Raw genomic sequence first — 14,568 nt, 5'->3', positions numbered from 1 at the left:
ATTACGGGGCGCCTGAGTTTAGCCTCTGCCTTCGGCTCAGGTCATGATCTCAGGGTCCTGGGATCAAGCCCTGCATCAGGCTCTCTGCTCAGCAGGGAGCCTGCTTCCTCCTCTCTCTCTCTGCCTGCCTCTCTGACTACTTGTGATCTCTGTCAAGTAAATAAATAAAATCTTAAAAAAAAAAAAAACTACTGGAGATTAGTCAGAAGCATATCATAATCATGTCGAAAGGGCTCCCACTGACCAAATCTGGGAAAATTTGAACATCAGAAGAAATATTGATAGGAATGGAGTATAGCTTATTGAATAACATTAGAATAACATGATGTGTCATGGAAATGATGTATTTAAATATAAATAAATAAAGGAAAATGACATTTGGTGAAATGACAGCTAATAAATAGGTGAAATGATGGAATTAGAAAATCACCACTGGGTAGCCGTGATGATAGTACTTTATTTAGGGAAGATGCATCAGTTGGTGCTAAAAGAAATGGGTTGATGTTTTGCTAGGAGCCGGATGCTTACACATTTTCAAAGAATCTCTTCACAAAATACATATTAATTACAAAGAAAAAAAATCATACCTTTACAGTGGAGAAACATGGATGATACTTCTTCACCCAAGTGATCAAAGTTACCCTTATCAAAAAACAACCCAGTGTGTGCCTTATGATCCCTGTCGTATTCCTGCCCCAAAGTGTGTGCTCTGACTCTCCTCATATGGAAGCATCAGATGAATCCAAATTGACCTTGTGTTGGCTTGTGTGGCTCCAGACTGTCAAGGTCACAAAAAATAAGGAAACAATGAGGAACTAGATTAAAGCAGTAGGAAAAAAAAAAAAAAAAAAAAAAAAGCAGTAGAGTTACTAGATGAACTTGTCAACCTGGACTGGGTCCTAGAGCAGAAGAAGGGAAAAATGTCATCTCCTATGAAGAAGTCCGTACCATAAGCATTCCAGATTTCTGTTCCATGGAAATTCAGGCACAGTGCACCCTCCAATAAAGAGGGAGAGTCTCTGCATACTTGTTCTTTAAAGTGTTGAATGATTTTTCACGTTTGTTAATAACTTATTTTCTCTGTTGAGTCATTGGCCTTTTTATCTTCATTTATCTTCATTGTAGGTACTTCTCAGTACCCACTTTTTTTTTTTTAAGATTTTATTTATTTATTTGACAAAGAGAGATCACAAGTAGACGGAGAGGCAGGCAGAGAGAGAGAGAGATAGAGGGAAGCAGGCTCCCTGCTGAGCAGAGAGCCCGATGCGGGACTCGATCCCAGGACCCTGAGATCATGACCTGAGCCGAAGGCAGTGGCTTAACCCACTGAGCCACCCAGGCGCCCTCAGTACCCACTTTTAATCATAAAACAGCTTCCTTGTTTAAAAAATAAATATAAACTGTAGAAAAGGGCGTAAAGGGAAAAAAAAAAGAAAGCCCCTCATCTCCACATCCCACTCTCCAGATGTTCCCCCTCTTATTTTAGTTGTTAAGGTTTGTCTCCCACCCCTTTCCCTTCCCTTCACTCTTTAAAATTTTCTAAATATTTTTTGTGAATTACTCATGCAGCAAAAGCATACATCTTCAGTGGATGAGGAAAGCAGAGTTTAAATCGAAAAAACTATATGTTTAATCTCAATAGATTTTGTGTTTAATATAATTTTATGTTCAAAACACAGAGTTATGAAAAAAACAAAAAAAAACACACAGAGTTATGTATATTTAAGAACTTTAAAAGTATGAAGACACAGCAAAGCATATGCATAATTGATACAAAATCAGAAATAAGACCATACCTCCATACAGTGAGTGAGCTAGTAGCTTGAATTCTGGGCTCTTGGAGACCATTCCATAATCTTTGGTGTTGTCTTTTGATTTGGAAAAAACAAAACTCACAAAAGAAGTGAGTCTCATCCCTTAGTTTTTTGTTTTTGTTTTTAAATATTTATTTATTTATTTACCTGGTGGGGGGTGTGTGGCGTAAAGAGCACAGGCAGAGGGAGAAGCAGGTTTCCCACTGAGCAGGGAGCCTGACCAACAGACTTGGTCTCCATCCCAGGACCCTGGGATCATGACCTGAGCCCAAGGCAGACACTTAACAGACTGAGTCACCCAGGGGCCCCTCGCCCCTTAGTTTTATTAACAGTGTGAGTTGAAATTCGTATTTCAATATAATAAACTCTGTGTGGTATAGATCAGGGGGCGGGAGTGAATCTTCTCTCACAGGATTAATTAACTGAATGTTTTGTTTTTCACCCTTCATGGAATAATAGAATTTTAGAACTAAAGGGCGACTGGAAATTCTCTTCTAACTTCCTTGTATTATAGGTGAGAAACCAGTGCCTGGAATGTGGAAGGGATGAAATGAAATGAGTAAACAGCCTGTTCCTAGCCCACCATGAGTTAGTGACACTTAGTGACACTTGCTCTGTGTGATTTCAGTGAAGGAGCCAGAATGTTAACAGTGAAGTTTTCACTCATTCATTTAAGAAATGAAAGAAACATTTATCGAATGTTGAAGATACAGCCTGTACTGAGGAAGGGGAGTCATCCGGGTCATAAATGATTTATAAATTAACAACTGTACATGATGTACTAACCACTGCTCTTTTTTCACTCTCCTGGCCCACTGATTTATCCATCCTGGCCTGGGAATGGGACATGTGGGATGAGAAATAGCTCTCTCTCTCTGGACTTTTGTAACGAACTGAACTTCTTGTGTGTTTTTTTCCAGCTAGAAGAGGAGAGATCTGTGCTCAATAATCAGTTGTTAGAAATGAAAAAGAGGTAGGTTTTCTTTTTGTGTTTATTGTTGCGTGTATGTGTTTAATTAGGAAAATGTCAGAACACGATGTGACTTGTAGAAAATATGCTACCTCCTCATATTCAGAAATTTGGATTATGATAGTTTGGTCCTCGTGATTAATAAATGATGAAAATGTATTTGCAAATGTTATGGTATTCATTACCAAGACAAAGAATAGGTTAATTTTTAAGCCTTTTTCAGTTGCATTTATTCATAAGTGTTCTAAAATCGGATTGTCTCATTACATTGTTGTTACCTCCTCATTTTCAGGAGCTAAAAATGCTGTTAATTTTACAAAGAGTAATTGATCGGCATATAAATACTGATTGCATTATATAAAAATGATAACTTTTCAATAATAATAGCATGAATTTGAATTCTGTTTGTCCAAAAAAAAAAGAGAGAGAGAGAGAAAATAGCTTTGTTCTTGTTCTTACATATCCAATGATATGTAAGTGGAAACCTTCTAGCACTTTTGAGTAAGCATAAACCGGCCCCGAGAAATAACCGCTGAGAAGCCTGACGCTTCTCTACCGCGACCGTCTGTCTGTCTGCTCTTCTAGAACGTGCGGTTTGTGTCTAGAGAAGTCCTGCGCTTTACGCCGCCCGCCGAGCCGCCGCGGGGCGCGCTCCGGCCGAGAACCGCCGCCGCGCGGTACCGCGCGGAGGAGCCCCGCCTCGGCGACGCGCTTTTTTTCTTAATGAAACTAAAAATAACTCTCCAAGAATATTTGAACCGAGAGCTCGTCCGTGCTCCCGCAGTGTCTTATCCGGGTCAGGCGGGAGGACGCCCCCTCCCCGCCGACTGGTGGGCCCCGCGGGGCCGGCTGTCCCCTCCCCCACCCCGCACCCGGCGCGGCGGTTGCTTAGGAACCGAGGGCTTCAGTCACCCACAGAGTCGTGGGAGCCGCGAGCTGCTCTGGCGGGCGCTAGGCCTGCGTCCAACAGCGCCTTCCCTCCTTCCTTTTTCTTTCTTTCTTTTTTCTTTTTTTTTTTTTTTCATTAAGAAGTACTAAGATTCGTTCTTCTGAGAAGTTTCCCACCAGAAGGCGCGCACGTTTCGTCCGCGCCCCCGCCCGGGTCCCGCCAGCTGGTCCGCGGGCGCCGGGAGCTGCGCGACCCGCCGGCCCTTCCTTCCGGCCCGCGTGCGGGCGGCCGCCGCGCTGCCCCCGGGGGTGGTGGGCGCCTCCGGATATTGGGTTTTACATAGATTCTTTCAAGAGAGCCTCCCGATGCAGTGGTCAGCGGGGTGTGAGGACAGTCGCGGGGCTTACTCCCGAGGCACTGCGGTCAGCGAGCATATGGAAGTCGGCGGGCGCGGGCCGTAGCCCTTTGTATTCGTGATCCACAAACCTGATCTCAGAGCCGCCCGGTGGTGTAGGGCGGGGGGTGCACTTACAAACGGGGAAACGGAGGCCCGAGATGGCAGGCGGCCGGCCAGCAACCCGGACGCAGGCCTAAGGTCCCCGAGGGCTTCCGGTTTTCACGCTGCCTCTTTGCTCACTGTGCATTTATTTTATTGTTACTCTTAAATCTTTTTTTTTTTTCTTAGAATAAAGCCGCCATGCTTCCCTAGTCTTTACCATGTGACTTTAAATTACATGCCTTTCAAAATGTGCTCAGGCATGTGACTTTTTTCATGGCTTAAAAAGATGAGCTAAGTTTGGGTGCGTGCTAAGGCCACTGTTTATGTCCCCAACTTTGCTCCCATTTTTGAGTCCTGGATGAGTTTAGGAGATAGTCTCCTGAAAATTACTCTCTATATCAATAAATGCAGATAGAGGTGGCATTTTTTTCTGAAAGTGAAAATTTTAAAAACCTAACTTCTCCTGTTTTGCACTATTCTATTGCCAAATTAATCCTCGTGTACCGTTCTGTCTGAAATCTGAATGCAAATATATTGTAGCTAACAATTTGGACCCTTAAATGCCTGCTAAAAGCCAGTTTGACAATGGATTCATAGGTCGATGTGTGTGTGTGTGTGTGTGTGTGTGTGTGTGTGTGTGTGAGATAGTTAAGTAAATTGAGCATGGGGTGCTGAAAAGAATTTGATATGCTCTTAATTTAAAAGGCTGAAAAGTACTTAAGCCATAAAGGTATTTTCAATGTTGTTCATGCAAGAAGAGAAGTCTTAGACATACATAGTCAAAGTATTAGCTAACTGTGTCATTCAAATGGTCATCGTATTGAAGGGCAGAACTTATTCCTGACCTGTAGGCCCAAACTACTTACCATTCAGTAGTAGCATTGTCCTATATTTGCTACAGTCTTTTGGTATGTGAACATTGAATTGCAGGCAACATGTAGTAAAGGCTTTTCTCCTAACATAAACACGTAATCATTATTTTGGAAACTGGTTTCCAAGTTAGGCAGACCTCTTTCAAAACAGGCTTCCAGACAGCTGACAGAGCAGAGCCAACCTTGAATTGCTCTGCCTGACGAAGTGGAGAAGCAGGTTCCTCTATCTGCTGAAGCCTAGAGCAGATTGGGGAACGTGGTTGGCTTCCCTCCCTTCTCCAGGCTTTGTGGTGTCATGGAGAGCCCAAATCTCAGATGCGGACTCTTCGGAGTCCTAATTAATTCAGTTAGTGTAAACGCAGGCTAAACGTCAGGAACCGAAACTGGTTGGCGATACGGAGTCTGAAGAGGTCCTGTGCTACTTCGGCTCATTAAGCTCACTGTGGGTTGCTGACTGTCTGACTGTCTCGAGCTTGCGCTACTTACCAATGCTCATTTCACCCTCTCTTTTCCCTTCCCTACTCCTGCTTCCTTTGCTCTATCTGTGTGTCTTTAATGGTAAGACTAAAGAAAGTCTATCCACGTTATAATAAATAAACAATATATTTTTAGTAAAACAAATTGTTGTATATATTTTTTGGCTGCCTTTGTCCCTCTGTGTCTTGCTTTTGTTTTGTAAAATATTCTCAGCAGTACATACACACACACACACACACACACCCCACACACCAGTTTTATACCTATATACTGCAAAGAACTTCGGCGCAAATTTAGCTCTCCTTACTGTACCTGCATTTCTCTTCATGTTTCTAATATTTGGTTCTTGTTATCTTGCATTTTTAAAGCTTGCCCAGTAACACTTTAAGGTATTTGCTTCATTACTAGAATTTATTTCTTTAGTAAGTAGTAAGGAAAGAATCTGGATAATATGTTCCCCTTGGGGGAAAGATTTCTGGCCCCCATAGCTGTTCTTTCAGATCATGTTTATCTTCCCTTCTTGATACTTGCAGTGACAGCAAGTCACTCTGGCCAGCATGGCTGCAAGGTAACGGAGGAGTGCCCCCCCGCAGTGTGCTTTGTGACTCAGATGTCAGTAACCTTGGCATAAGTGACTTAAATTAGTCCCTCTTAGTTAGCGCAGTGGGATTAGGGCTTAGAAATAGCCCAAGAAGCCAGCAACAAAGATCTGCCATAAAGACGAGCTGCCAAAGGCTCCTTGTCCTGTCATTTGGTCTATAAATCACAAGGCGGATCCCTTTCTTAACAACGTGTCTTTTGATCACTTGTACAAGAAACGTTCTGCTTGCCATCTTCTTAGAAAGCAGTCTCCCTTACGGGTTGTGTCTATGTGATAAACAGATGAAAGTTCCTGTACTTTTTTCCTTCTGCCAGCTGGTGGTGTCTCTATCCCTCCCTAACACAAAGACCGGGTGAGACTTGGGCTACTTAGAGTTCAGATTATAGAAGAACTAATAACCCCCCAAATGCTGGTATTTTTCAGTAAAAACATTAAAAACTACATTTTTTCAGATTTCACTTGGATTTGTAACAAGTGAAACTCTCAAAATAGTTTTTACAATAGAATAAACTACCAAATAAGTTTAATTGAAAGTTAAGGAGCCCCAGATTTTTGGGGTAACTTCGGATAACGTCAGATGTTTACTTTCCAGGTGGAAGAAGATGTTTACTGTCCATTCCTTCCATTAAAATTTTTGCTTTATTTTAACCTAAACAAGATCCTGTTTCCAAGCAAGATGTTCACTTAGTGATTTAACAGCACCAATACCCACCCCCTCTCCAGTGTTCATATCAGGCTTGGGTGTTGAATTCAAGAAATTCCTGTAAGTCTCAGATTCTTTTCTTACTACTTATCATCCTGAAGTGTAAGTGTAAGCCACACAACAAGATAAAAACAACACTTATATTTTCATCTTCGTGTAGAATTTCAATTTACCATAAATCATGAGAATTCTGTAATTCGTGTGCCGGATATCTTGGGTCTCACTAACCAGACATACATTCTGCCATTTCTAACTTGGGCCTCAGTTTCCAATCCTTCCAGTCAGTTCTAAAACAGACTGAACCATGACATGCCCAGCATTCACTCAGTTCCTTCTTCTAGAACGGGAGCCATCTGGCTGCTTGTCCTTGAAGTTTTGAACTCTCACTGAATCATCTACACCAATGCAGTGTTGTGGGTTGGATGGCCTTAGGGCCAGCTAGGACCTTTTTACCCAGTCTGTGTTTTTCCCAAAATATTTTTGAGATTCAAGGACTTTTCCCCTCTTGTTTCATACTGCACATAATTTTTAAAACCTTTTCATTTTGAAATTTAAGATTTACAGAAGAATCTCAGAGGCAGTACAGAGAGTCCTCACGTACCCTGTGCCCCGTGGCCCTCAATATGCCCATTGTATACTCCTTGGTACATTTGTCCAAACTGAGAAAGCAGCATTGGTTCCATGTGCTTAGCTAGACTCTAGACTTCATTCAGATTTCCCCAGTTTTCCCATTAATGTCTTTTTCCTCTTCTGGGATTCAGGCTAGGAAACCACACCGCATTCAGGGGTCGTGCGTCTGCAGCCTCCTTCAGTCTGGCACAGTTCCTCAGTCCGTCCTCATCTTTCATGACCTTGGCACTTTGAATGCATGTAATTTTTACAACAAAAATTTAAATAAACACACACACTTAAACGCACAGGAGCTTGCCCTTCTGGGTTTTATCAGTTGTGTCTTTGCCCTCTGTCCCTGTCTTCCCTTCATCTTCTCCTTCCTTTTTCCAGCCCTGGACTCCAGGATAAATGTTTCCCTCTCCTTAAGGCCTGGTCCCATTCCCTCTGCTGACAACCAAATGCTGAGACAGGCTGAGAACATAAACCAAGCACTCTGACCGTCTCCCTCCTGACTCCTCCCCGCCCATGCTTTCTCGTTCTACACCTGGAAATCCATTTTTAACATTTCTGTTCCAGCCTTTATGTAATTACCTTTCATCTCTATGAGCAACGTAATGTCCTTTTTCCACATTCTGTGGATGAAAAGTCATACCCTTTCAGTATGAATTGCAGTAATAGCCTTTGCTACTGTTTTGGCCCATGAGATCTCAAAAACACATTCTCGGAAGTTGCCAAAAATTACTGAAATTAGTGAGAACCAACCGATACCTCCAGCATAAAACTGCTCTGCATGACATCCGTGTATACTCGCTTTGCATGTGTGTATTTTAATTGTTGTTATTGCTTGGTAATAATTTATTCAAGAAGTAACAGAATTCAGTTGGGAGGGGGTAGATTTTAAAAGAATTCTTTGGGGGTAACAGTCTTGTTTTGTTTTGTTAATTCTCCGTCTTCCGAAGTTATTAACTTGTTTCTTTAAATTCAAATGGATACAATGATATGCAGATTCTGCATGTCTTTGCGTAGGTAAACTTGTTCTCCTTCACAGTGAGTAAAATTTCAAGTAAAATTTTGCAAGCGTCATAGCCTCAGCCCCCTTCAAAACTTCCCCGTGATACGTTTTTCTTTATTGTTAACTCAAGTTAATGTGTCTGTTCTAGGACTGTTACACACCCACCACTCTCTCGGTTGATTTCTGGAATTTTTTTTTTTTTTTAACTCTTTGGTCTTTTAGAGAATCCAAGTTAATAAAAGACGCAGATGAGGAAAAAGCTTCCTTGCAGAAATCCATCAGTATTACTAGTGCCTTACTCACCGAAAAGGACGCAGAGCTGGAGAAACTGAGGAATGAGGTAGAGTACCCTGTGAGGGGGCCGGGCCGCTGCCTCCTCTGTTCCAGCTGCGAGCCTAAGCTAACGCGCTGCATTTCAGGTCACAGTGCTCAGGGGAGAGAGCGCCTCCGCCAAGTCCTTGCATTCGGTCGTTCAGTCTCTGGAGTCTGATAAGGCAAAGCTTGAACTCCAGGTCAAGAACTTGGAGCTCCAACTCAAAGAAAACAGGCGGCAGCTCAGCAGCTCCTCAGGTAAAGTGATGGCCACGCGGGGCTTCTTTCCCACCCCCCGCTTCCCGCAGAGGACCTGTTTCCCATGAGATGACCTTGGAAGGCGGCTGGGCTGCCCCTGACCTACCCCCTCTGCTTTTGGCTCTCTCCCACCACTGACTCAGATAAGGGCTAGTCATGACCCAGGTCCTGCACACGGGGACGTGCCTGGCATGCCCCCTTCCGGAGCGTTGGCAGCGACAGGAGCTGTAAGTGACAGCTGCCCTCCCAGTAGCCTCGGTGGGCTCTGAAAGGGAGCTGCCCGGACTGGGAGCCCAGGTGGTCCCTTTGTGAGCAGGTGACAGCTTGCTTTGCCACTTGAGGTCCCAGGTGGGTGTGGTGGGCATCTTCCATAGTGGGGGGCCATCCCTGAGGGAGAAGACAGGCAGGGGAGGGCCAGCCTCTGTGCACCATGTCTGCCCCTCGGGGCTCCAGATGCCCCACAGGAACCCATGAACTGTTCCCAAAGAGGCCCATTTGGGAATTTCACGTGAAAATATGTGTCTGATACTGGCTCGTTGGTTGCAGTAACACCAGGGGAAAAAAGATGGACGTGTTGTGAACCCCCCTTCTTCTTCTTCTTCTTTTTTTTTTTAAATATAAGGCAATACTGATACTCAGGCAGAAGAAGATGAAAGAGCCCAGGAGAGTCAGGTAATACTCCCCCACCCCTTTTTTTTTTTTTTTTTTTTTTGGCTTGGCTTACTATTTTAAAAGATCATTTAACTTTTTGAAGAGGTGGTATGTTCATATGGTCTAAACAATCAGTAATATTAAAAATATATACAGTAGAGAGGTGCCTGGGTGGCTCAGTCATTAAGTTTCTGCCTTTGGCTCAGGTCATGATCCCAGCATCGTGGGATCGAGCCCCACATCGGGCTCCCTGCTCCATGGGAAGCCTGCTTCTTCCTCTCCCACTCCCCCTGCTTGTGTTCCCTCTCTTGCTGTGTCTTTCTCTGTCAAATAAATAAAATCTTAAAAAATACATATATATACATATATACAGTAGAAAATCTCCATCCACACACCATCTCTCATCTGCTCAGTTCCCAGGCTGTCAAACAGGTAATCATTCTTATTGGTGCCTTTTTAAAGAATCTTTCCAGAGATGTGAAAACATATATATAAAAAACAAAACTACTTGTCTCTTTCCTCTCCTTTTTGACACAAGTGGTGGCATATCTGGTCTTTTTAGTAGCTGTATAGTATTCCCTTATATGGATGTTTTGTGATTTAATCAGTTCCTTGTCAGTTGACATGACATTTGGGATGTTTTTGATCTTTCAGGTGTATTAGGAACAATGCTATAATGAAGTATCTTGAACATCTATCATTTTGAAGATATACTACTATTTAGTTAAGACAGATTCGTAGAAGTAGAATTGCTCTGTCAAAAGATTCCTTGCTCCTCTTGACCTTAAAAAGACAGAGTTCTTGAAAACTATTTCCCTAAAGCCACAATTATCAAACAGCCTTAGTTTTAAAAATAGGATTATATGGAGGCAAACTATTCCATGTTTAGAAATAAATGGCACATAAACAACTAATGTCCACCTTCAATTTTAATAGTACATTTTGGATATATTTATTCTGTTCAAAACTCAAAGGCATAAAAAGCCATCATCTTCAAAGAAAAATTTAGTGAGTTTATAGTTTGTTTTAGTTATCCAACATCTCCTTTGAAAGACATGAAAAGATTCAACAGATGCACTAACTCACCTTAATAGTGTTGTCTGCTTAGTCTGTGCTTCTGTCTGATAAGCATAGACTCAATTAACCGTGTTTTCTTTTCTCCTTTCCTTTCTGCTTCCATCTGTTTCATCTGCCGCTGCCAACACTTTGTTCCAATCAGCAAATGGTTTGTTTTATGTTTCCTAATTTGTGAGCATGCGTGAGTGTGTGTGTGGTTTGCCACTATACTTAAATGCATTTTGTGACTTTTTCTTCTTCCTGCGGTGTAGCTCCTAACACGATAAAGCCTTAGAAAACGGACCCCCCGCTTCAGCGTTGGAAGGGGTCTCCTGCCGAGAATCCTGAAGCTAGTGGCTATTAGCTCTGTTTCAGAACTTGCCCTAGCAGGAGAAGTAGGGCCAATATTTCTTTAAAAAGTGAAATATTTCACTTTTAATATTGTAAAGTGGGATTTATTCAGTGGATATTTAGAGAAATTGGACCTTTTTATTATATATAAGAGGGAAAAATGTTTTTAAATTAATTTGCCCTTGGTTTGAAAGGAGACATTAGGACGAGAGTGTCTCCTCCTGATGGTCACCTCGTTGTCCCACTGCTCAGTGAATCTTGGCACAGGTGCTCCTTGAACATGTGGTACCTGAGTGCTGCTCTATCGCGTGTGCCACTGTCTCCTCAGCAGAAACGGAGCTTGAGCCTTCCCTTTGAAACACCTCCATTTTTCTCTTACGATGACATATGCTGACTGTTCCCTGGGACCAGTCAGTAGATGTTAAGCAGTGGCTGGGGGGGAATTTCCATGAACTTGTCCAAATCTACAGAGCCTAAAAGTTCTGGATTTGTCCCAGAGTTTAATGGAACAAATGACTGGTTAGGTTTTTTGTAGAATTTTGTATATGTATGTGTGTATATATAAACCACTTAAACGTGGACTCAGTAATGGCCACCATTTGCCGCTCCCGTGATGCCAGCACATTCCGCAGCCATGGCGCGAGAGTAGAGAGTCTGCTTTCATGCCGTTCTTGATCCTCCAGTGTGCATTTTAGACATTTCATACATTTGTGTCTTTTTTTTTTTTCCGGACAAATCAGATTGATTTCCTGAATTCAGTAATAGTGGACCTTCAGAGGAAGAATCAAGACCTCAAGATGAAGGTGGAGATGATGTCCGAAGCAGCCCTTAATGGAAACGGCGATGACCTAAACAACTACGACAGGTATTTTATATTAAGCAATGCTGATCAGAACCTTTGTTCCACCAAAATGAAGGTTTTTAAAGTTACAAGTTCAAAAAAAAAAAAAAAAAGTTACAAGTTCTCCAGTGGATTGGAGAAACAATTGTCTTGGCCATAAATTGATTTCCATAAATCTGGCAAGAGAGTGATGTAGCACTCTATAAATGATTTGATGGGAGAGTTTCAAGTGTGGACAGTAGAACAACCAACTTGAATTAAATGTACGACATATACTCAAGGCTCCCAGACTTGTCCATAAGTAGTTCTTGTTTCTTTTGTGTTCTTTGCAACTGATGCTGTCTCAGAATTTCATCTGATAGAGATGAGTTTCTGATCATACACATTAACCTTTGTAGTGACGACCAGGAGAAACAGTCCAAGAAGAAACCTCGCCTCTTCTGTGACATATGTGACTGCTTTGACCTCCACGACACAGAGGACTGCCCCACCCAGGCACAGGCGTCAGAGGACCCCCCCCACTCCACACACCACGGCAGTCGGAGCGAGGAGCGCCCGTACTGTGAAATCTGTGAGGTGTTCGGGCACTGGGCCACCCACTGCAATGACGACGAGACATTCTGATGGGCCCAGCCTCGCGCCGGGCTGTCAGGGGCGCGGGCACGTAGGCGACAGAAGGCAACAGAACACCAGCATCCTGTGTGCAGACTTCCGGAGAACCCACGTTATTTTTGACCCCACCCACAAATCTAAGAAAATATTTTGAGCTTTTAGTCTCCCCTTAGAATTTGAAATAATAAATACTTAGTGGGTGAGTTTTCACCTCTAATTTTGTCTTCTTGATTTTTAAAAGTTCTGACAAGACATTGCACCAGATGCCATTACATTTACTGCCCCGAGGGAACCCTCCTAGAACAATCCCTACCCTCACAATACCTTATTTAAGTAACTTTAAATTATGCTGTTACTTTTCATATTTGCACTAAAAATTTCCAGGCTGCGTTTGTATATTTAGATGTTTGGGTTAAGCTCTGACACTGGAATGAGTTGGAAAAATGTGCCATTTTGCATTTTCATCTACTCATTTAAAGTATTTTATTCTTAAAGAAGTATCTGAGCTCTTTGCACTACCTGTTGTCAGTAGTGCCTTTATTTCAGGCTTGATAATACTTGGGTGTGATTATAAAATCATGAAACAGGTAAAGGGAGGGGGCAGCCCCAAACTGCTGTGGGGACATTTTATAATCTATATGCTGCACCTACTCACTCGACTGTGCTGTTTTGTTCATTGGTTTTGCATAATTTCAGCTTCTATATATTATATGTATATATATTTTTTAAAAAAATCTATATTTTGGGAAAAAACAATGACTTTCTTTTCAGATTTTTACCTTTATGAAAAAGAAAACACATCAAGACATGATGAACTAGGCCAGAATATAACATCATGTGGCTTTGCAACTGTTTTTTTCTGTTTTCACTTTGTTTCTTTATCAGATATAAATAACTGGGAGAGTTTTCTCCAAATCTGTTTCTTTCTCCAGCAGATATCCCCAGCAGTCAATTAACTAGATAATAAGCCACAGTAAAACACCTAAATTAACCAGTCTGCAATCTTTACAAGTTTTTTTTTTACCGTGTTCTTAGATGAATGTACGATGAGAAATTCAACATTAATAATTTTGGAGTTTCTTATCACAAAAAATAAAAATGAAGGACCTCAACCATCAGAAGTTTATCAACCAGTTTGAATCTATTTATCTTCATTTGAATGTCTTTTAGAATATGTAAAAAGTAATAAATGTGTCTTCCATGCTACATGTATAATAAGAACTTCTATAATTGTATATATGCCTTTGATGTATTTTTCCCCTCAAGATTATCAAACATGTGTCTGACAAGTGAAAAATCTGTAATGAGTTGAAATTTTTGGTTATAAACATATTAAAATAGGAAGTGTTTCACAAACAAAAATGTAAAGCAGTATTAAAATTTGAGAAAACAAGTGTTCTGTATCTACTTTAATAAATGGTTCTTTTTTGCCAGTGGTAGTAAACTGGTATTATTGTTTTACTTGTTTATATTATTTATTCTCAGGTTTATTTGTCTATGTTTTTTCTTAAATGAGCAAGCACGATATATCCAAATAGAAATTTCTACTGCAATCTTGTTGATAAACAGCTTTTAAGAAATCAATGTATCCCCCCCAAAAAAGAAAACGTATTCCCATCTCAAAGCACCCTATAACCCACTTAACATAAAATCAATACTACGATTATTATCCATTGCTATATCACACTGTAATACCTGACAAAAATATAAATGGCACAAGATAGTACCAACTATCAATCCATAGTGTTTTAGAAATTCTGAACGTTGCTATGATGTTCAGCAAAATGATTACTGAACCAAACATTTGTTTTATGAGCACAGATTCCCCAAAAGGTCTCGCCGAGATATTTCCAAAGCGGTTATTAGTTGAACAAGAACATTACTTTAACCTAAGTAATACCCTGTCACTAGTCCTAGACTTCAGTACTAACCAAAGGGGATTAAGACTCAAACTATAAACTTACTGTGATACTCATTTTGCAATTTATACTTAGGTCAAATCATGTTGTACATCTGAAACTAATACAATGTTACATGT

General features: G+C 41.4%; 2 protein-coding genes across 2 annotated transcripts in view; one reads left to right on the top strand and one right to left on the bottom strand.

Moving 5' to 3' along the window:
* The window catches only part of LRRC43 (leucine rich repeat containing 43), a 298,822-nt gene that overhangs the window by 218,818 nt on the left and 65,436 nt on the right, over positions 1–14,568 (bottom strand). The window lies entirely within an intron of this gene.
* On the top strand, positions 535–13,974 carry CLIP1 (CAP-Gly domain containing linker protein 1). The gene is made up of 7 exons (XM_082698561.1): positions 535–1,135; positions 1,350–2,787; positions 8,672–8,789; positions 8,869–9,019; positions 9,642–9,691; positions 11,818–11,942; positions 12,317–13,974. The coding sequence occupies exons 2-7, from the start codon at positions 2,669–2,671 to the stop codon at positions 12,540–12,542; spliced, it is 789 nt and encodes a 262-aa protein (XP_082554687.1). The 5' UTR covers positions 535–1,135; positions 1,350–2,668; the 3' UTR covers positions 12,543–13,974.

The sequence above is a fragment of the Mustela nivalis genome, assembly GCF_964662115.1.
Source record: "Mustela nivalis genome assembly, chromosome: 14".
NCBI lineage: Eukaryota > Metazoa > Chordata > Mammalia > Carnivora > Mustelidae > Mustela > Mustela nivalis.
The sequence above is the reverse complement of the archived record's forward strand: the minus strand, read 5'-3'. Positions and strand labels throughout refer to the sequence as shown.